The 24,069-nt window shown below is 44.6% G+C and overlaps 1 protein-coding gene and 1 long non-coding RNA gene across 2 annotated transcripts in view; one reads left to right on the top strand and one right to left on the bottom strand.

Annotated features, from left to right (window-relative positions):
- The window catches only part of igsf21a (immunoglobin superfamily, member 21a), a 230,240-nt gene that overhangs the window by 15,682 nt on the left and 190,489 nt on the right, over positions 1 to 24,069 (top strand). The window contains exon 2 of the mRNA XM_067970602.1: positions 3,894 to 4,006. Within this exon, the coding sequence (XP_067826703.1) occupies positions 3,894 to 4,006 (113 nt within the window). The remainder of the gene's footprint in view (positions 1 to 3,893; positions 4,007 to 24,069) is intronic.
- Positions 1 to 24,069, bottom strand: part of LOC137301157 (uncharacterized) — a 239,109-nt gene that overhangs the window by 149,468 nt on the left and 65,572 nt on the right. The gene's annotated exons all lie outside the window — the stretch shown is intronic.

The raw sequence follows: 24,069 nt of genomic DNA, 5'->3' as shown, positions 1-24,069 counted from the left end.
ATCCTTAACAATCTTATAATTCTTTTAAGGTCAACTTTCAAACTCCTCCTTTCCAGGCTGAAAAGCCCAAGTTTCTCCAGTCTGTCCTCATAACTCAGACCCCTGACATTGGGGATTAACCTGAAGCTCTTCTCTACACTGCCTCCAGTACTTAAATGTCTCCCTTCTTTCTTGGCGATGAGAACTGGATGCAATATTTAAGGAATGGCCTGACCAGAGTGCTATATACAGCTTGATAATTTTTTCTTCTGATTTATATTCTACTGTTTTTACTATGCACGTCAACAAACTATTGGCTTAGTTGATTGTTGCTCTGCATTGTTGGACATGTTTAGTGTCAAGCCTACTAAGACTTCTAGATCTCTTTCAGCTTCATCCGTAGCTATTTCAACACCATTGATGGAGTGCACATGTCGTGTATGTTTCCTTCCTTTGTGTAGCATCTTACACTTGCCTGCATTAAATTTCATCTGCCATTGTTTTGCCCACTTGCATATTTTATCCAATTCACTTTTGTTTCTGAGCTGCCTCTATCAATTCCACAGGCTCTCCCAGTTTAGTATCACCTGCAAATTTAAAGTTATGCACCTGGCTCTTGGTCTTGCACATTTCTGACACTCAGACCATGTTAAATTTTATCATTTTGTGGTCACTGTCCCCCAGGGGTGCCATGGCTTCCATTTCTTGTACATTATCTGGGTCACTAACAAATGCCAGATCAAGATGAACATTGCCTCGCCTGGCTTCCCTGACACACTGGGTGAAGGAGTAGCTTTGTACCACACCTACCAACTCTGACTCTGAACCACTTGAGTTTTCCCAGTTTACATTAGATTGATTTAAATAAAGAAAGAACTTGCATTTATATAGCGCCTTTCACGATCTCAGGACATCCCAAAGCGCTTTACAGCCAATGAAGTATTTTTGAAGTGTAGTCACTGTTGTAATGTAGGAAACACGACAACCAATTTGCTCACAGCAAGGTCCCACAAGCAGCAATGTGATAATGACCAGATCATTTGTTTTTAGGTGTTGATTGAGGGATAAATATTGGGCAGGACACCAGGGAGAACTCTCCTTCTCTTCAAAATAGTGTCATGGAATCTTTTACATCCACCTGAGAGGGCAGACGGAGTGAGGGGAAGGGGTCTCAGTTTAACGTTTCATCCAAAAGTCTCCCTTTAAACTAACCTTCCCATTCTCATACTATTCCTGTCCCTTCATGGGGCAAATTGTCGTCCTCCTTATTCTGACCAAATGGTCTATAGCAAATCCCTGGTATTAGTTTGGCTTTTTTATAAGAATATTTTGAATTGATTGGAATTCAAGCTTAACAAAAGAGGGGAAACTAGGAATTTAAAAAAAGCCAGAACTGCAGGAGTGGGCAAGATTGGATTCCAGTACCTGGAAGGATGTGCTGAGAATGCTCTCCATTTGCTGTACGCTGTAAAAATAGAAATAAATAAAACATTTGGATAGAAGGCAAATCTTGCACAGGAATACAGATGAGAACTTGTTGCTGCCAACTGGCCTGGCACCCACAGCTGACTAATGCTCGAATTTCCTTCCCAATTCTTCTCTCCTGAGGCACTGACTCATATGAATCCATGAGCACTGGTCACACTCCATCCGGTACCTCGATCAAGTGGCTACTGTTTGTGTGTGAGCCTAGACGGTGAGTGTCAACGAACTAGTCCAAGCCGTCCTGTTGGGTCTCGCAGTCAAGCTTGATCCTGTCCCTGCACGTAATTTCCAGCAGGGTCATTTGATAGCGATAGGGAATGGGAATCTAGATTGATTTTTAAAAACAAAATGTCTTTTCCTAACTCAGGAGCAGTGAGGCCAATTGTACTTTCCCTACTGCCGGCTGAGATCAGCTAACTCAGCACAAGCTGGGAATCTAACCAGGCACCTTTCAGGTCGGTATGGCCCATTCCCATGCTGGACATTTACCATCTAAACCATGGGGAAGCTCATGAGGATTTAGTTAATGTTGAAGTGCAGGGAGGGTTTTCACAATTTGGTAGAAATTCCGTAGATAGTGCCTCAAAGCTGATGTTATCTTTTGTATATTATTATTTGCCCATTCCTCCTCTCTTTGAGTTTTCTCACCGCAAGTATATTCCTTGGCAGAGAGGACAGGTTGGAGATCTGCTCCCTCCCTTCCGCCCACCTTCTCTTTTTGTTCTCTCTGTCTCTCTGTCTGTCTCTCTCTCTCTTTGTCTCTCTCTCTCTCTCTCTCTTTCTTGTCTCCCCATTTTATCAAAATTACAACCATCAGTGCTGCTCTGACCACAGGGCTTTGTGGGAGAGATGAATGTATGAGCTGGGAGGCAATGACACACGTGTGGACCTTAAACAAGGAGGGAAGATTAGAGGTGAAGTGTTAATGAGAGAGGACAGATAGGGCAAGGATGGACTTTTTGAGGAAGAGAGGTGATATGGCAGTTCATTAAAAAAAAATAAAGCAGAACTGTATCTGAACAAAGGGAGCCACCAGTAATGTAGGTGACCATTGGTGCCAGGACAGGTAGTTGAGTGGGCAGGTGTTAGGTGGGGAGAGAATCAAAGGGACAGAGATGGATATCACATTCCCTCCTATATTTAACTTTGGTGGTGTCCTGTACTTGAAGCCATAGCCCTTCACCGTGGTTCCTCAAATTAACAAAAAACTATATGACCCACTGGTCTGGAGCCTGGGGGCAGTAGAGATGCTACAATTGGGTGAGGACAGAATCAGGGTTTGCTATCAGGTCCAATCCTCTCCCGACATTCAATAACCTGCCAGTGCTCACTGTCCAGGCGCTTGCATAAGGAATGGCAACTTGATTGAGCTTGCAGAGGGTGACTGGTGCCCACAGCACCATATCTCAGCAAGACCCAGTCCCTTCAGGGCAAGAGGGAACTGGTTAAGCAGTAAATGGTGATGATGTCATGGAGGGGACGGTGGTGGGCAGAGTTAATTATGCCCAATTTATAATACAGGACTGCCTTCAGGGACAGTATAAACAAAGTGGTATATGTGCCTCTAGAGACAGGGAAACCACCTCCCAAGGTGATTTCACTCTCTGCCTCTGGGGGCAAAGAGCCATTGGTGACAAATGTACATTGCTGTGATTGGCACTGAGTGTCATCAGGTACACCATATTGCTCTGGCTATGGGCAGGCAGAACACGATTTCCGATTACAGTTGTTTGGCTCCAATGATATCACTTCCACTGCAGACAGTTCCAAAATATGAATGTAGTAGCCTCTCTTGTGGTAACCTCTCACCCCTAGACAGGATACAAGAGAAATCTAGTCAACTGGTAGCTGATCCTTCTCCCACCTCTAGCAAACTTTCTTGTCTCTTTTTTTGATGCTACTATGGTCATTGCTCCTTTGAAGTTTACTCTCTTGTTCCTCCTAAACTCCAAATACCCAGTCCTACCTCCATTTGGTTGTTGAAATCAGACTCGTGGCTCCTTCTCCGACTCTCAATCATTCTTCTTCAGGATCTCAAAACTGTGAGACACCTCACCTCCCTCAGTCTTTCCTTCCTCCGATAATCGGCGGAGTTTTAAAATCCTAACTTGGTATCAGCTAATCACTTCTGCCCGATTTTACCTCCTCATCTTTTCTACTGTTCTCAATCTTGGTGGTGTCCTGCGCTGTAGTCTGAGCCCTTCAGCTGGGTTTCTCGGTTAAATAAAATCTAGCCCAAAAGCTATAAGGATCTGAAGTAATAAAGGTGATTAAATGTTAATGGAAATTTTTTATAACAGTTTGATTTTTTTTTCTGAAGAACCCTAAAGGAGAGATTTGGAATTTAAAGATGAAATTACTACATCTGTTGGAGTTAAGAGGTTTTCTGCGATTTGAAGTAACATTATTCTCATTTGTTGGGATTGCAGGATATTTGACGGTGAACATTGAACCGATCTCCCCTGTGGTAGCAGGCGATGCTGTCACTTTGAAATGCAACTTCAAAACAGATGGGAGGCTGCGGGAGATTGTGTGGTACAAGGTAAGCCATTGACTGTAAGCTGGCATCAGGACCTCCTGTAATTGAATACCACGTGTTGGCAGAAATGGATGAAAAAGAATTTTTAGGCACCTTAATGCTTTGCAGATATACAACTCTGTTGAAGGAGAGTAGTCTGCATGAGTTGGTCTTCTCCCTTTACAATCAGCATTGGGAACCAGTCTCTGTGTAGCTGCTGTGGTCTAGTCTATAATCTGCACCCAAGCGCTCGGGACTGGCTCTCTGCATTTACTTTAGCCAAACGAATAGGGTTAACCCCACACCACATCTGTGTGGGACTATGATGTGGTCAGTTTGGCAAACACTGGATCATTTACACGATAGCAGGGGAACCTAATGTCCCCGGTCAGCTGCACTGCAGTGGTGTAGATGTATCCTGTTTGCTCCGCAGAACTGATAGAAAGAGGGACTGTAGGGTCTCGGCAGAATCTGCACTGATCCACAATCACACACGTTATCAGGGTCTTGAGGTTAGAATTACCTCCTTTTACCAAATCCAACACCTAGCAGGGGTGAGATTGGCAATGAGCTCATTGCTTGAGTCTATTTGACAAAAAAATCATCAAATATTCTGACAACTAATGCTTCTACATCAGGAGGCATAGATGTTAAGTGCAAAGAATATAACTGTCATTTGAAATCTTTTATGTGTTAAGTTTAATGTGGTAGAAATTTCTGAATGTTACGTTCAAAAATCAGGCTGTCCAGCCCCAAAGTAGGTAAAGGGAGCTAGATTTGGAAGGAGGGGAGGAGAATCATGAGGCGGGAGATATGGGACTTGGTGGAGAAGTCAAATAATAATTTAGTTGAACAAAGATGCACTGAAGTAAATAATTTAACACAATTTGTTTTGTTCCACCTTGTCCCTCCCCTTCCGCAGAATTTGACTCACCTCACCAAGTGCCTGTTGCTAGATAGCAGATGTTGCTTATGTTTTGTTCAAACTCCTGAGCAAGAAAATCATAAAGGCAAAAATTATTATACTGCTTCTTCAGAAAGTTTTCTCGTGCCCCATGCAAGGAAAAGCTTCCAAAAACTGGTGTTGCCCTGAGTCCCTACCAATTAGACTGTATTTTGAAAACCACTTGAGATGGGTTGAAAAACCTGCAGCTCAGACTTGGAGAGGGGATTGTTTTCTGATATTCTATAGCCGTTGAGGAATTTGGTCAACTCCATCCATGTGGGATACTGTGATGTTAAATATAAGAGGCTGCAGAGGGGGAACCAATTAATTTGGCTTCAGTTTTGGGGACTCTCCTTTGTAAGGAACACTTCCTGGGGCACTATTTGATTACCAGTATCAAAATCAAACCTGCTCTTTTATCCCCTCTTGTAATATCCTTCTTGTTTTTCTCTGCCTCCTTCTCTTGAGGATCCTGGCTCATGCTGGGGTTGGATAAAGTCGGAGGGATGGCCATGAAAATCAGAAAGTAGTGGCTAAATGACATGGTGGGGGTTTTAAAAGCTTGTAGGGGGAAGGGAATTTAGGAGTTCCACAGTTTTGAGGTGTTCTGAAAGAAGGTTTTAGAGTAGGAGATGGAGCATCTTGATTTCAATGCCTTGGAAGCCATCTATAAGGTTAATACTGTAGCTGTTACAAAGATCCGGACTGTAGAGGGGCAGTGAAAAATAGCAGTGCTAGTTTGTGATGGAGACTCTGATCAGGTTATTATGAGAGTTATTTTTAATTGGGGTCATGAGGAAGGTAATGTAATTTGTAGTGTGGTTTGACGGGATCAGTTTCATAACCAACTTACTGACGTTACCAGGGATCTCTACCATCTATCTAGTGTATGCAGAACTGCCGGATTAATGCAATGTATTTAAATAGTAATTGATATACAGCTTATCTGCCAACACAGAAAAGAAAATGCCTCTTGAGTTTCATCAGTCAGCAAAGGAATGGGACTGAGAATTATAAGGGTAAATTGAGTCAGAGGGAATTAATTCATGAAACATTTGTATTTTTCTTATTTGCTCTTGGGTGTGGGCAAGTCTGTATTTATTGTCCAACCCGAGTTTCCCTGAGAAGGTGGTGGTGGACCTTCTCAAACAGCTGCAGTCCTTGTGGTGATGGTGCTCCCACGATGGTGTTAGGTAGGGAATTGCGGAATATTGACCCAGCAACAATGAATTATATGTCCAAGTCAGGATGGGAAGTGACTCACAGGGGAACTTGGAGGTGATGGTGTTCCCACAACATTGCTGCTCTATTCTGGCACCAGTTCTGCTTAGTTGGGAGCACTTCTGCCTCTGAGTCAGAAGGTTGTGGGTATAAGACTACACCTAGATTACTTTGTACTGTGCTGCAGTTATAGAGTAAATGCAGCCTGAATTCCGAGTCAGGGCCTGACCTAATACCAGGGTAAAGCAAAGGGAGATTCCCTGGAGGAGGGAATTTCATTGTGCTTTGCTTTAGAGCCAATTCAGGCCTTAATGCACGATTTATGCTATTCAAGTTATATATGTCAAATGGTCCCCCCTGGTGTAAAGCCAAAACTGTTTTGCACCAATGTTAAACTTCTAGTGTGAATGCTCCCACTGCAGTACTTAAGCAGATAATCTAGACTGATACTCCAGTGCAATATTAAAGGTGTGCTGCTTTTTTAAATGTGAGACATTAAATTGAAGCTCTGTCTACCTGCTGCAGTGGTCAGGTGCATGTTAAAGATGGCATTCAGAGAAGAGCAGTGAATTCTCCTGGTGTCCAGGTCAACAATTAAATTACTGAGGGAGATAGTGAATGGGTGACCAACAGACAGAGGAAGAGTAGGAAGGCAGTGCAGGGGTCCCCTGCCGTCATCTCCCTCCAAAACAGGTATACCGTTTTGGATACTGTTGTGGGAGATGGCTCACCAGGGGAAGGTGGCAGCGGCCAGGTTCATGGCACTGTGGCTGGCTCTGCTGCACAGGAGGGCAGGAAAAAGAGTGGCAGAGCTATAGTGATAGGGGACTCGATTGTAAGGGGAATAGACAGGCATTTCTGCGAACGCAACCGAGACTCCAGGATGGTATGTCGCCTCCCTGGTGCAAGGTTCAGGGATGTCTCGGAGCGGCTGCAGGACATTCTGGAGGGGGAGGGTGAACAGCCAGTTGTTGTGGTACATATAGGTACCAACGATATAGGTAAAAAACGGGATGAGGTCCTACAAGCTGAATTTAGGGAGTTAGGAGTTAAACTAAAAAGTAGGACCTCAAAGGTAGTAATCTCAGGATTGCTACCAGTGCCACAGGTTAGTCAGAGTAGGAATGACAGGATAGCTAGGATGAATACGTGGCTTGAGAGATGGTGCAAGAGGGAGGGATTCAAATTCCTGGGCCATTGGAACCGGTTCTGGGGGAGGTGGGACTAGTACAAATTGGACGGTCTGCATCTGGGCAGGACTGGAACCAATGTCCTCGGGGGAGTGTTTGCTAGTGTTGTTGGGGAGGGTTTAAACTAATGTGGCAGGGGGATGGGAATCGATGCAGGAAGTCAGTGGGAAGTAAAGTGGTGACAGAAACAAAAGGCAGTAAGGGAGAGTGTACAAAACATGACCGGACAGATGGTCTGAGAAAGCAGGGCAAAGACCAAGGGAAGTCTAGATTAAACTGCATTTATTTCAATGCAAGAAGTCTGATGGGCATGGCAGATGAACTCAGGGCATGGATGGGTACATGGGACTGGGATGTTATAGCTATTACTGAAACATGGCTAAGGGAGGGGCAGGACTGGCAGCTCAATGTTCCAGGGTAAAGATGCTATAGGAAAGATAGAGCAGGAGGTAAGAGAGGAGGGGGAGTTGCGTTCTTGATTAGGGAGAACATCACGGCAGTAGTGAGAGGGGATATATCCGAGGGTTCGCCCACTGAGTCTATATGGGTAGAACTGAAAAATAAGAAGGGAGAGATCACTTTGATAGGATTGTACTACGGACCCCCAAATAGTCAACGGGAAATTGAGGAGCAAATATGTAAGGAGATTACAGACAGCTGCAAGAAAAATAGGGTGGTAATAGTAGGGGACTTTAACTTTCCCAACATTGACTGGGACAGCCATAGCATTAGGGGCTTGGATGGGGAGAAAATTGTTGAGTGTATTCAGGAGGAATTTCTCATTCAGTATGTGGATGGCCCGACTAGAGAGGGGGCAAAACTTGACCTCCTCTTGGGAAATAAGGAAGGGCAGGTGACAGAAGTGTTAGTGAGGGATCACTTTGGGACCAGTGATCATAATTCCATTAGTTTTAAGATAGCTATGGAGAATGATCGGTCTGACCCAAAAGTTAAAATTCTAAATTGGGGAAAGGCCAATTTTGATGGTATTAGACAGGAACTTTCAGAAGTTGATTGGGAGAGTCTGTTGGCAGGCAAAGGGATGTCTGGTAAGTGGGAGGCTTTCAAAAGTGTGTTAACCAGGGTTCAGGGTAAGCACATTCCTTATAAAGTGAAGGGCAAGGCTGGTAGAAGTAGGGAACCTTGGATGACTCGGGAGATTGAGGCCCTAGTCAAAAAGAAGAAGGAGGCATATGACATGCATAGACAGCTGGGATCAAGTGGATCCCTTGAAGAGTATAGTGATTGCCGGAGTAGAGTTAAGAGAGAAATCAGGAGGGCAAAAAGGGGACATGAGATTGCTTTGGCAGATAAGGCAAAGGAGAATCCAAAGAGCTTCTACAAATACATAAAGGGCAAAAGAGTAACTAGGGAGAGAGTAGGGCCTCTTAAGGATCAACAAGGTCATCTATGTGCGGAACCACAAGAGATGGGTGAGATCCTAAATAAATATTTCACATCGGTATTTACGGTTGAGAAAGGCATGGATGTTGGGGAACTTGGGGAAATAAATAGTGATGCCTTGAGGAGTGTACATATTACAGAGAGGGAGGTGCTGGAAGTCTTAACGCGCATCAAGGTAGATAAATCTCCGGGACCTGATGAAATGTATCCCAGGACGTTATGGGAGGTTAGGGAGGAAATTGCAGGTCCCCTAGCAGAGATATTTGAATCATCGACAGCTACAGGTGAGGTGCCTGAAGATTGGAGGGTAGCAAATGTTGTGCCTTTGTTTAAGAAGGGTGGCAGGGAAAAGCCTGGGAACTACAGACCGGTGAGCCTGACATCTGTAGTGGGTAAGTTGTTAGAGGGTATTCTGAGAGACAGGATCTACAGGCATTTGGAGAGGCAAGGACTGATTAGGAACAGTCAGCATGGTTTTGTGAGAGGAAAATCATGTCTCACGAATTTGATTGAGTTTTTTGAAGGGGTAACCAAGAAGATAGATGAGGGCTGTGCAGTAGACGTGGTCTACATGGACTTTAGCAAAGCCTTTGACAAGGTACCGCATGGTAGGTTGTTACATAAGGTTAGATCTCACGGGATCCAAGGTGAGGTAGCCAATTGGATACAAAATTGGATTGACGACAGAAGACAGTGGGTGGTTGTAGAGGGTTGTTTTTCAAACTGGAGGCCTGTGACCAGCGGTGTGCCTCAGGGATCGGTGCTGGGTCCGCTGTTATTTGTTATTTATATTAATGATTTGGATGAGAATTTAGGAGGCATGGTTTGTAAGTTTGCAGATGACACCAAGATTGGTGGCATTGTGGACAGTGAAGAAGGTTATCTAGGATTGCAACGGGATCTTGATAAATTGGGCCAGTGGGCTGATGAATGGCAGATGGAGTTTAATTTAGATAAATGTGAGGTGATGCATTTTGGTAGATCGAATCGAGCCAGGACCTTCTCCGTTAATGGTAGGGTGTTGGGGAGAGTTATAGAACAAAGAGATCTAGGAGTACAGGTTCATAGCTCCTTGAAAGTGGAGTCACAGGTGGATAGGGTAGTGAAGAAGGCATTCAGCATGCTTGGTTTCATTGGTCAGAACATTGAATACGGGAGTTGGGATGTCTTGTTGAAGTTGTACAAGACATTAGTAAGGCCACACTTGGAATACTGTGTACAGTTCTGGTCACCCTATTATAGAAAGGATATTATTAAACTAGAAAGAGTGCAGAAAAGATTTACTAGGATGCGGCCAGGAATTGATGGTTTGACTTATAGGGAGAGGTTGGATAGACTGAGACTTTTTTCCCTGGAGAGTAGGAGGTTTAGGGGTGATCTTATAGAAGTCTATAAAATAATGAGGGGCATAGATAAGGTAGATCGTCAAAATCTTTTCCCAAAGGTAGGGGAGTCTATAACGAGGGGGCATAGATTTAAGGTGAGAGGGGAGAGATACAAAAGGGTCCAGAGGGGCAATTTTTTCACTCAAAGGGTGGTGAGTGTCTGGAACGAGCTGCCAGAGGCAGTAGTAGAGGCGGGTACAATTTTGTCTTTTAAAAAGCATTTGGACAGTTACATGGGTAAGATGGGTAGAGAGGGATTATGGGCCAAGTGCAGGCAATTGGGACTAGCTTAGTGGTATAAACTAGGCGACATGGACATGTTGGGCCGAAGGGCCTGTTTCCATGTTGTAAACTTCTATGATTCTATGATTCTAACATTTTTCCCTCAACCAATGCTGCCAAAAGAGGTTAACTGGTCATCCAAGTCATTGCTGCCTCCAGACCTGGACCTTTTAATACAGCACGCAAGTCTCTACAAAAACAAAATACCATCTCACAAGGCAGTTTTGCTCCTGGCCTTAGGAGGCAAAATGCAGCTGGTGGTAAACATCAATAGTCATTTCCAGTGCGGGGAAGGGGCAGTACCACGTTTATTCTATCCATGGCCAAATGAGTGCTCAGCTCTCCCATAGAAGGCAGCAGTGCAGTATTCATACTGCTGAGTTCTGCATACCTTCTCCCAACATCAGGGATGATTCACAAACCAAATTGTTAGGTTCCAAGTGCAACTTTTGGCCAACTGCACTTGCAATATTGTTGCAGTGCTTCCACCAAGAGAAGGAATGTCCTGCAGCATAAAAGGGGAAGTTCTGAAAAGGAGACCCACCATATTGCACACCTACTTCCAGTAAACTGGGATATCAGCAGTCTGTACTGAAGCTGTAAAGTGCTCTGGCTTCACCTTAAATACGAAGTCTGCCCACCAAGGCACAAGGAGAATATCCAAGTCCTGGAAATAGAAAAGGTCTGAGAGGCCCCAGTGTCTGAGGACTGAGTTATGAAGGATGGCAAGAAGAACTCCGATTCTTCAGCCTTGAAAGGAAGCAAATGAGGGGGGACCATTTGACGTATATAAGATGCTAAGATTGACCCTGAGTACTATTTTAAGATGTCTTGGGTACAAGCTGGTAAAGGGCAAGTTCAGGACTGATATCAGGAAGCATGTCTTCATACAAAGAATGATTAATATATGAAATGCTCTCTTGGAAGGATAGTGAAGGAAAAACCATTGGAGTAATACAAGAGGCAAGTAGAGGGTGGAATCATACATGTCTACAGAAGGGAGAACTAGATGGGCCAAATGGGGAAGAAGAAGTATCTAGTCATGATACTCCAGCTATCGTAAGTGTGGGGCAGGCTTGATGGACCAGCTGGTCTTTCCCTGCCCGTCATTTATGTATGTTCGTAAGATTTGTACTTATCCTTTGATCTCTTTTGCTATACAAACATATCTATTAATGTCTGATTTTATTTAAATAGTGACCAGACTCAATTTCTCGTGGTTACCTGTTGATAATGGAAACAAAAAATGAAGTTCTGAGATTGGGGAGGAGAAGGGAAATTTGAATGGGAAAACTATTCAAAACTGCCACACCAAAAAATTGATGTTATTAGACTGCCGGATTTTCTGCCAACACCACCTGCCATCTTGTGTCAAAGGGCTAAACTGTGCCCTCCATTCCTATTAAACAAATTGTGTTGACTGGTTGGAGAATAAATTACTGTCTCTACCAGTGCTCCCTTTAAACAGATGTTCTCACTGGCAAGATGCCAACATGACTGGCATTGTGCTTTGCCCTTCCAAGTTTGGCTCTGTGCTCATTTCAAGCATTGATGCACAATTCTTCATTTAGAGTAATTAAACAGTATTGACTGACTAATTTTGATCCCGTGCAGCTTTACTAACCAGACGGGAAATTACTCATCTCAATAAGGAAATGCCAACTTTTGATTTAGACCCCTCATTAAAAGGGAATAAAAGCATCGGACAGTACTCTTCATTTAGAGCAGGCCCTTCCCCAAAATGCCTACATAGCATATATATTCAAAACAAATACCTTACCATTTTTAGGGAAACTTAAAATTTCCCACCTGAACCTGGTTCTCCTTCCTTTTTGGGCTGTTCAGTGGAATCGGTGAAGGGGAGGGGCCACCTGCATCCTAAAGCAGCTTACTTCTTCTTAGTGGGGTCCACGGCTTTAGATTTGGGGCCTGGGAGCCAGTCCAGAGGCACCAATTCATGCCACTGCAAAATGATGCAGATCACTCAGCTGGCTCCCCTTGGGGTTGGCCAGCTCTAGGCCTTGGCTCCCAGACTGGTTCATAAATGGATGAAGCCAGTTTGGGCTGCAGGTGGCCCTTCCCCCATCAGTGACATCAGCAGAGCAGCTCTCTAGGTACGAAGTTCCAAAATGGCCAGTTTCCAAATAGAGCAATTATTTTTTTTGTTAATAGTAGCTTGGTAATTATTGGGTTGAAATTAGTGACACATGGACACATTCACATGGAATTCCTTTGTCTGTTGCTGTAACCAAGGCATTAACCTGTTTATTTCAAACACTTCAGTGCTTTTGTTCAAATATGTATCCGTTACTGCAATCACACAGTGCACTTTCACACCCAATATTGTTTTTATTTAGGCATTGGGGAATTACTTTTGAACAGAATTTACTCCCCCTAGACTGTCCTTTCTCTTTAATGAGCTTTCTACTTCACATGCTGTCCTTTCCCCTTGATCGATACCACCATCTAAAACCACTCTACTTGCACATCAGTAGATAATACAATGGTGAAATCTGAGGACTTCTGAATTTTTGGGAATATTGTTTGACTGAACCAGTTTTTTTTTACAAACCCCGTGCTAGTTTCATTTTTCATTTTGTCAGAATAAATCACAATTGGAAGATGCCCCGTGAGGTAATTATTACACTGCTAAAATCGTTTCCACCTCGATATCTAACACGGCATGTTAGGCGCAATCATTTTGATCAGTGCGCTAAATGCCAACAGAGACAATGGCCTACCCAATGTGCCGGAGTCAATGTTCTGTGTGATAGTGGCTCTCGTGAGTCCAACTAACTGTTGTTTCCATCCTTCACAAAGCATTTTATGATTCACAGCGAAGTACATATGGAGGAGGCAAGGAATCTGCTGTATTTTTAATTGAATTATTGTGCCTCATTACACTGTATCAGCCCTGTTGATTACTAGGATATTACCAAGTGCACTGACCTCTGTATATAGAAAGATGCACATGCATACACCTCTCTGTTCTCAAGGGCAGATCGGACCATTTTAGTCTCATTTTCTGGCATGCAGTTAATAGTTTTAATTGGGTTTTCTTCCCTTTTCTTGCCTTCTATTCTACAGGTGCCAGGAACTCTCACACTTAATCATGAGGTTTATTGGATAGCTAAGTAGTGGGAGCCCTGGCTAATTTTACCCCCCGGCCTGTTCCTAGTCCAGAGACACTGAGGACAATTGTAGCACCCCTCCAGTGCCCCAGCTGAGATAAGCTAACTCAGCACAGACTGCCATTGGACACTGGGGGGAGAGGGAGGAGGAGGAGGGGGGCGAGAGAGAAGGAGGAGAAGGAGGGTGGGAGGAAGGAGGAGGTGGAGGAGGAGGAGAGAGAGAGAAACAGTAAAAAAAAACCTTAGCTGAGACTGCTGAAAGTACAGCTTTGAGTCCGTGTGTGCACTTTGCTCACCCATTTACACCCGCTTTAACCAGGGAAAAGTGGAGACACTAAAGAATGGACAAGTGTCCATGAAACTGAGGTCAGAAAATCCTCACACATGAGGCGATGGATGTCGCACGAGGTGATGGATGTGGCACAAGCTGAGCGAGTAGTAGCCAGCCCCCTTTCATGGACCAGTCAAGAACCCCTTTCTGGGGAGACATGCTGCTCAGCTAATTGTTTGTTTTCTCATGGAGTACGCAGTCTGTCAGAGAGAGCCTGATAAATCAAAACCAATCCGCTTCCCATATTGTCACTGATATTGCAGGCTTGTCAAGCTCCACGCATTAATAGCAAGAGTCATGGATTTCGACCTCAACTCCCGCTCTCATGCATTATTGCTGAAATCAAATAGACTTTTTTTTTACTGTGAAAAGGCTAAATCTAATCAATTTTACGTTATTTCTCCTGATTGGAGAGGGGGAGGGGGGAGACGTGGGGATCTAGTTACTTGTGATCAGTCACACCAAAGCATCTGTATTCAGTGCAGAGTCTGGTACACAAAGCAGGGTTTGCTCAATGGATAGGTATTATGAAATCATGTAGTCATTGTGCTGTGAGAATGTTTTTATGTGTTACATTGCTGTACACAGCAGTTCTGAATTATAAGCTGTATTATTATTGCTGCTGTATGACAACCAAACTCTAGCTTCATAAGCCACACATACCATGCACAAAATCCTTCCTGTAGAGAGGGATTGCATCCTTCATCACCTACTTGTGTTTAATTTATTGTTCACTTCATTTTCCTTTCATCGCACTCCTATCCTTATTTATATTTTATGTATCTCCCATTCTGTATGTGTCTATATATTTCCCATTCTCAAAAATAGGACCAGTCAGATAGCAGAGTGTTACAGTGGAGGGTGTGGAACATGGTGGAGTGTTGCAGAGAAGGGCATGGGGTATAACAGAGAAGGTTAGTGTGGGATGTGGTGGATATCGGAGCATTTCAGTAAGGGGCATCAGGTAAAGCAGAATGTGACTGTACAAACCTCTTTCCTCCCTGAGTCAGAGCTGCTGTAATTAATTGTAGCAACCCTACAATGGCTGAGATCAATGAACTCGGCACAGGCCAGGGATCAACCCTGTCTGTACGGTCAAGCTAATTACTCCTGCACTAACTGAGCGACTGGGGAGCTGCGCACGTTGTTTCAACCCCTTTTTCTTCCTATGAAATCAGCAATTTATCCTTTTCCCCTAAATACTGCAATTAAGTCCACATTCAGTGCACAGGGTGGGAGTCCATTCCAGAAGCTGGTGAAGTGAGAACAATGAGAGCAGAAGATGCTTGCATCACCTCCCTTAAGGGCTTTGATTGAAGATCCAGGATCTCTCCTATTGTTTTGAATGTCTCTATATCAGTAAGTACAGTGGCCAAAAATTGGTCCCAGGAGTCCTGTCAGTTTGGCTCGGTTAGTAGCACTCTTGGCTCCAAGTTAGAAGGTTGTGGGTACTAGCCCCACTCTAGAACTTGAGCACATAATCTAAGTTGACGCTCCACTCCAGTCCAGTACGGAGGGAATGCTGCACTGTCAGAAGTGCTGTCCTTTGGATGAGATGTCTGCCTGGTTAGGTGGCACTATTCAAAGTACAGTAGGTTTTTCTACTGGTGTCTTGGCCAGCATTCCTCCCTTAAGCAGCACCACGGAGTAACTGGTCATTTATCTCATTGCTGTTTATGGGATCTTCCCATAAAAGTGCTCCTGTATTTTATTTACATAACAGTTGCTATACTTCTAAAGTAAGTTGTTGTATGGGAGATGTTTCAGAGGTGTTCTATAAAGGAAAGGCTTATTTTCCTAGAGGGGTCTCACTGGTGTCAGGATAATGTGCATGGACTTACATTCTTACCAGGCTACTATTTGGATTGTCAATTTCCTGACTGCTTCCAGATCTTTTCATTTCCCCATGTTATTTAATGACATAGTCATGAGATCAGAAATAACCTTTTAAAATGACTATTTAGTGCATTAAAAATGAATCTCCACTCATGGGCATTGTTAAGGTTAGATTCTTTGTGTTTGTAATGAGCACAAATATCTCATTACCAGACATTTGTTTTTTTTTATGTTCTGTTCCATTCAACGACTTCATTCTTCGGCCTCTCAAGCAAACCGTGCGTAAACTCTCACTCTTTTCCATCATGCCTAGAGAGGGTTAAGAAACCAGAGATGAAAGCTCTGGACGTATCTGGGTCGAAATTTATCCATGTTGCCCCCATTTTTCAAATGGAAACAGGGGTAAAAATGACCAATTTCACAAGGCCATACTCTGCAACCCAAGGCCACCTGAAATATGTCCAACGTCATGTTGGCTCAGACAATCTACAGGCGTCCCGGGCAGATGCCTTAAACAGGCGTTACCCACCTTGCATATGCTAATAAGGGACCTAACACCTGTTTAAGAACCGCTCAGCAATATTGGTCAGTGCTGAGTATTCTACAGCACTCCTGAGGATAACTACCGGCCCAAGATTGCCCCCCTCCACTCTTCTTTGCACCCCCTCCCCCCCCGCACCCCACTCCGCCACCGGACTTTGGGTGAGCTGCCTCTGGAGGCGCAACAGGCAGCTCGTCCATATTATTAACTTGAAGCGTGAGGCCCAATTTTGGTTGAGCTTTGGGCCTCTGGCTCGTAGTGCGTCGCCTATTTTGGGCCCAAGAATGGGCTGAAGCCTGATCTAACAGAGAGGGTTGATGAAGGTAGTATCGTAGATGTTGTGTATATGGCCTTTCATTTGATAAAGTACCACATAACAGACTTACTCAGAAAATAGAAGCACATGAGATTAAATGGACAGTGGTAACTCGGGTACATAATTGACTAAGGGATAGGAGGCAGAGAGTAGTGGTGAACGGATATTTATCTGATTGGGGAGAAGTATGCAATGGAGTCCCCCAAGGTCGGTATTAGGACCATTACTTTTCTTGTTATATATAAAAGACCTGGACTTGGGTATAGAGAGTACAATATCAAAGTTTGTGGATGATACAAAACTTGGCAACTTAGTAAGTAGTGAGGGGGATACTAGCAGACTTCAGGAGGACATAGACAGACTGGTGAAATGGGCAGACACATGGCAGATGAAATTTAATGTAGATAAATGTGAAGTGATGCACTTTGGGAGGAGCAACATGGAGAGGCAGTATAATCTAAATGGTATTATATTGAGGGGGTACAAGAGCAGAGGGACCTGGGAGTACATATTCACAAATCTTTGGAGTTGGCAGGGCAAGTTGATAAGGCGGTTAAGAAAGCGTATGGAATACTTGGCTTTGTAAATAGGGACATTGAATACAAAAACAAGGAAGTCATGCTAAAGCTTTACAAATCATTGGTTAGGCCTCAGCTGGAGTATTGTGTACAATTCTGGGCACCACACTTTAGGAAGGATGTCAAGGCCTTGGAGAGGGTACAGAGGAGGTTTACCAGGATGATACCAGGGATAAGGGACTTCAGTTATGTGGAGAGACTGGAGAAGCTGGAATTGTTCTTCTCGGAACAGAGTAGGTAAAGGGGAGGTTTAATAGAGGTGTTCAAAATCATGAGGGGTTTTAAAAGAGCAAGTAAGAAGAAGCTGTTTCCTCTGGCAAGAGGGTCGGTAACCAGAAGTGATAGATTTAAAATAATTGGCAAAAGAACTAAAGAGGAAACGAGGAGAAATTTTTTCACACAGAGGGTTGTTAAGACCTGGAATGCACTACCACAGGAACTTTCAAAAGACAATTGGACATGTACTTGAAGAGGACTAATTTGGGAAAAAACTGGGTTGTGGAATTAAATTGGACGGCTCTTTCAAAGAGCCGGCACTGGCACAACAGGCCGAATGGCCTCCTTCTGTGCTGTAAGATTCTATGATTCTATTCTCAAAGAAGTTGGGGAGAATTATATTGTATCTGCGGCGAACAGGAAAAATTATATTGTATCTGTCACCATCACCAGAAAGAACAGAGGCAGCTGAGCTCCATTTATTTTGTTAGTGATTTCACATGGACAGAATTTTTGTGACACTAACACATTCATTCTCGGGACGTAGGCGAAGCTGGCAGGGCCGGCATTCATTGCCGATCGTAGTTGCCCCGAGCAGGTGGTGGTGGACCGCCTTCTTGAACCGCTGCAGTTGTTGTTCTTCGATACAACTGAGTCGCTTGCCAGGCCCCTTCAGAGGGCAGTTAAAAGTTGGTGTGGGACTGGAGTCAAATATAGGCCAGACCAGGTAAGGACGGCAGGTTTCCTTCCTTAAAGGACATTAGTGAATCGGTTGAGTTTTTTATGACAAACTACAATGTTGGGTATTAAACTTCCATTCTCTGGATTATTAGTCCAGGCCTCTAGCTTACTGGTCCAGTAACAGAACCACTGCATTACTGTACCCCACCATGTCATTGGCCCTGGTATTTGCGGGGAGGGAGCAGAGGCGCGTGTTTGCCGGGGAGGAGAGAAACCTGGAAATGCCGGTAACACGGATGTCCTGCTGAGTTTAATGACAGGACCTCATTACCGTCTTTTTACTCCATTTCCCGCCATTGGGACAGTGCCCGGCAACCAAGAAACATCGTGGGGTGGTGGTGAGGTAGGGGGGTGGTCTCAGACCAGCAATCGGGAGGGAGGGAAACATCTCAAGTTTGGAGTGGGGGGGGGGGGGGTTTGGCCGATCACGGCAGAAGATTTGCTTGAGGGGCCAGCGGGAAGCACTCTTCCTCCTCCTGGCCCACAAGCAGTACTTTAAAAAGAACTTACTTGCTGGATCCAGCATCTCCCGCCTGCCCTTGGTTGCCGGGGTTCCCGAGCCCTGGGAAACCCGGCCCGCAGCCATTAAATTTAAATGGCTGACAAAATATCAGGAACGGAGCCTCATTTACATATTATAATGACGGACCCGCCTCTCCAGAGCAGGTGACTCAGATGCCCCCAAACCCGCCGCACTTAAAAGGGAAGCAGGCATGTTCACGGTGGGCTGGGGTCAGATTGTCCATATTTGCCGATTTTAAACCCCCCGCCCAACCCTCTCTTGCCTGTCATGGTGGGGGGGGGGGGGGGTTTGAAACTCCCCCCCTTTGTGTTTCATATGTCGCAAGTGGAAAAAGGTGAGCAAAACAATTTCCCATGGGGACTTTGCTCCTTTATTTTTTTCCCCCCCAATTTTCTCCCCCTTTTTTCTTAGTGTTCTTTAACACCACAAGGCCTCTGGTAACTCTCCCACGAGGCCATGCTTCAAGTGTGAGAGTTGTAAGGCTATCCGAGGCATCCCAGTCAAGCCTGCTCTTGTGCTCATCTAACAGCCGAATTCTGCAGCAAGGGGTGACTAGTCAGCAATCAGGAGCATGAATCCTGACTGACTGACTGACTGACTGAAGCCAAATGCATCACTGAAGCTGAGGTCAGCTCACCAAGCACTTAATAGGGATCAAACCTGGGGACTTCCATCAATGCCATTTTTTGACATAGCCGACAGAGGTAGTGGAATGCGCTCTGGGGTGACTGCAATCTAATTCTCCCCCCACACCCCCCCCCTCCACACAATTTCCTCCTCCCCACCGCAACCTCTGCTATGGTTTACGTTTTTTAAATATACTCAGAGGTGAGGAATTCTGCAGTTTTCAAGTCCTGGGAAAGATTGAGTTGGAGTAGGAGATGACAACAACACGAGTACAGATTTTAATCAGGATGCGAGGAGAAGGAGGAGAGTGCGCTCCCCCTGATGGCACCTCTAAGTTGGGAAAATCAACGCGTGGTTCCTGGGAATGGATTGTATCCCGTTAGTCTGTGACGCTGCACACGGAGGCGCCTGTGCTGTACCACTTTCTCTTCATTTCCTTTCCATATCCACCCTGAGGAGGTCCACTGTGTGTGAGAGGTGTGATGGTCGCCCTTTCAATTTTCCTCCTCCTAAGAGAGAGAATTCTGCTCTCGTGAGGCATTTTACCTACGGCCAAGATCCAGCACGTCAGCCAGAAGATAGGGAAGGCCTTTGGCCCATCATGGCCCATCCATCCAAACAGACTCTCTAGTCCTCTTCCTGTCCTCTTCCTTCATAGCATCCAAATATTTCTTAAGTGATTCCTGTTTTTTTTGCCACCACCGCTCAGAAGTCCATTCTAGTGGCGATCACTCTTTGTGTGAAGAAGGACTTCCTGACTTTAGTCCTAAATTTATCATTTACCAGTTTGAACCTGTGTCCTCTTGTCCTACTGTCATGGTTTACTTTGAAGCAGTGCTCCACATTTCCCTTTTCCTTACTGTTTACTATCTTATCTATAAGATCATTGCAGTAACTAGGTAGGACAGTTATTGAAAAACTTGCTGTGTGAACAGGAATCCACTATCTGAGCTGGATAGGTCAATCTAATTAATAATCACTCAGTATCAACACAACTATACTGTTGTGAGTCTTAGAAGATCGATCCGTCTTGTCTTCTGACATCTCAACAATGCCTTTGGTGGTGTTGCCCATGTTTTGCTAGTTAAGTATATGGAATTAAATGTACTAGCCTAAGCTGTTTCAGATCCTCAACTCTCTGTGGGGGGGGGGACGGTGTGGAATCAATGCGTTCAAACAAAGAGCAGCTTGTCTAGCCCAAGGTCTGAAGGTGCTGGTATCCCTCAGGACTCCCTTTGAAGAAGGAGATTCAAGAGCTGTATCTTTGTAAAATCACCTAGAGCAGCATCACCGCTTTGACGGGCATTAAGAAAACTGAACAACATTGACATTGAAATTCAGATAACTGAACATGTCTAAACGTGATTGCTCCTGATTTGCTGCTCCAGTAGTGTGAGAAACCTTTGAGACGAGATTTCTTGAGACTTGCCATTTTGCTCTGTTGGTAGCACTCTACCCTGACTCAGAAGGTTGTGGGTTTAAGCCCCTCGCCAAGTGCTGAGCACATAATCTAGGCTAACACTCCAGTGCTCCTAAGGATGTGCTGCATTGTGGGAGGTGCTGTCTGAAATCAAGGCCTCATTTGCCTGTTCTGATGGTTCAGGTGGACGTAAAAGATCCCCAGCACTATTTGAAGAAAAGCAGGGAGATTTCCTGGAGTCTCGGCCAACATCCCTCCCTCAACCAACACCGGCAAAAAAAAACAGATTCATTGGTGATTTATCCAATTGCTGTTTGTGGGGTCTTGCTGTATGCAAAATTAGCTGTATTTGCTTATACAAGAACAGTGATTCTACTTCAAAAGAAGCCATGAAACACTTTGGGACGTCCTGAAGTCATGATAAGGCACCATATTGAAGTCATGATAAGGCACCATATCACCATAAGGCAAGTTTGTTCTTTCTTCCCACTTCCCAACGCCAACTTTCTCCTCTTGTTCTCCCTTCTCTCCTAAAGGTGTTGACTCTTGCTATGGTACGACAATAAGGGACGTCACTTAAGTAGTCCTTTCACATGATGTGAGCCTAGACAGCAAGTGTCAGCAGACTATTTAAACATGGAGGCATCACAGTCAAGCCCAATCCTATTCTCGCCGATATCCAACAGGTACACTTTCCAGCAGGTGCCACTGGATAGCCATCAGGAGTGGGACACCTGCCTGACCATTTTTTCCCCCCTCCCTTAGCCCAAAGGCATTGGGCAACCTTACTGCAATCCCAGCTGATCTTAAACTCAATACAGACTGTGGGTCGAACCCAGGGCATTCCTAGTCTGTATGGCTCAGCTGCACCAGGCAGACCCATGACTGAAATATTGTGGGGGAGTGAAGTATCATCTTCATAATTCTATCATGCAGGTGGAAGTTAATCATCAGCACAGCAGAAAGAACCTTGGGACAATGCAGTAAGCTTTTTACAATCAAATTACATTATGCTTTCTGTCACAAATATTGCTAAAAACTGCCTTCCCTCCCCTCCCCCTTTCTGGTAGCTATGGCAACCACCAGCCATGTTATAATTAGGATGTCAGTGGTAGCATGCTTGCCTCTAAGTCGGCAGGTTACGGATTTCAAGCCCCCCACTCCAGAGACTTGAGCACATAATCTAGTCTAACACATCAGTGCAGTACTGAGGGAGTGCTGCATTGTTAGAGGTGCTGTCTTTCAGATAAGCTGTGAAACCGAGGCCCATCTGCCTGTTCAGGTGGATGTAAAAGATCCAGTAGCCCGAACTGAAGAAGAGCAGTGGAGGCCTCCTGATGTCCTGGTTAAGATTCCTCCCTCAATAACACCACTAAAGAACAGAAAACCTGGTCAATTAGTGGAGTTCTCCTGGAGTCATGGCCAATACTCCTTCTTCAACCAAATACTAAAATGGATTATCTGGTCATTTAATTCATTGTTGTTTGTGGGGCCTTGCTGTGTGCAAATTGTCTGCTGCTTTTGCCTATATAACAATGAGTACACTTCAAAAGTACTTAATTGGCTGTGAAACATCTTAGGATACCCTGAAAGACACTAGATAAATGCAAGTTTGTTCTTCTAGGATAGGGCGATTCAGTTGGGTCTACACTGGCTGCTGTTTGCTGTAGAATCCTCACATTAGTTTTTGTCACTTCCCTTACAAAGTCAAATATTTTGAAATTTAAAGGAGTGATAGCAACAAAATGGGTGATTTTATTATTTCGGTGGAGTTTCTGTGCTTTATTTTTTTCAGGTTAGTTGAGTTAGCCTTATAGGGCTAAAGTGTAGTAAATCTTGGAGAAATGTTTCAAATGGCCTTTGCCACTAGCAGCTTCAGGGCACAGGACAATGAAGCACTATTGATTAATGCAAATTAATTCCCAATCCCAATTGATGGGCCATCAGGGATTGAGTTGAGAGAGACTTTCATCTGATTATTTTGGACTTGTATTTGAAGGCAGATCCCAGAGGTAAAAGAGCAATATTGCCTATATAAATGATGTTGATCTCCCACATCCTTTGTGCAAATGGGATGGCTTATTTGAGAAATGAAAGCCAGGCAGGAAATGTCTGGTACTCCAATGCTGAATTTCAATAAAAGCCTGTGAGTGCACATGAATGGATGGTTTGACTGTGCATGAAGTGGTCCATTTGTCACCCGCAGCATTGGCTGATTTATGAATGCACACAGCGCTTGTCTGGTTTTGGACTAGACAAAGATGTCCACACTACATAATAAGTATGTGGGCAGAATCCCTACCTGCCCTAGCCCCAGGCTGGAAATCCCATCCCAAATCTCAGCGATGGGGTCATCTGCCAGGCCGGGCTTCTGGTTGCTCAAGGGCACATTAGTGGCCCCCAGCCCAGCCCGATCCACCCTTGTACAGAGGAGCAGTCCACAGCCACTTTGCCTGAGGTCAACCTGAGGGCTAATGGAGCTAAGGATACATCAAGTCTACAGCACAGAAACAGGCCATTCGGCCCAATTGGTCTATGCCGGCATTTATGCTCCACACAAGCCTCTTCCCTCCCTACTTCATCTAACCCTATCAGCATATCTTTCTATTCCTTTCTCCCTTGTATGCTTATCTAGCTTCCCCTTAAGTGCATCTGTGTATTCCAATCAACTACTCCTTGTGGTAGCGAGTTCTATATTCTTACCACTCTTTGAGCAGTTTCTCCTGAATTCCCTATTGGATTTATTAGTGACTATTTTCTGTTTCTGACCTCTAGATTTGGACTCTCCCACAAGTGGAAACATTAGTTTAACTAAGGTTTTGAGACTGTTCGGAAGGCCTTAAAGGGTCTCTCACCATCTCTCAGGTGGCAAGAGTTCTGCTGAGGTCTTTAAAGGGTGTAATGAGTGTAATTCCACAGGTAGCCCAGGAGCTCTCTCTTGACATGGTGAGGTTGGGCAGGTGAAAGATCCAACTATCGCCTTCCACCGGAAAGTGGCTGCACCAAATAAAGTGGGGTGGAATGCTGGCAGAAACACTCCACATTCTGGCTTCAGGTGGCCGATCTGCATCCTTCTACCCCATATCCAGGCCGAATTTCAGGACTGTGTTATCTGTATTCTTGTATTCTTACCTTCTATATTATAAGCTCTGTTGCTTAGGCTTTCTTAATTATCAAGAAATAGCACTCTCACTCATGAAACAGATCTGCTGCTGTAGGCCAAGATGGCCCATGGTTGCCTCGGTATGAGGTGCCTCCACCTAGTGGCCTGGCTGAAAACTAGCATTGATATAGCACCCTAATCATGTCTCTCCGAAATGTCTCAAAGTGCTTCAAGGACAATGAGACACTTTGAGCTGCAGTGACTGTTAAGAAGGTAAATTCAGCAGCCCTTTTGTG

This window comes from Heptranchias perlo, chromosome 32 (genome assembly GCF_035084215.1).
Source record: "Heptranchias perlo isolate sHepPer1 chromosome 32, sHepPer1.hap1, whole genome shotgun sequence".
NCBI classification, from domain to species: Eukaryota; Metazoa; Chordata; class Chondrichthyes; order Hexanchiformes; family Hexanchidae; genus Heptranchias; species Heptranchias perlo.
The sequence above is the reverse complement of the archived record's forward strand: the minus strand, read 5'-3'. Positions and strand labels throughout refer to the sequence as shown.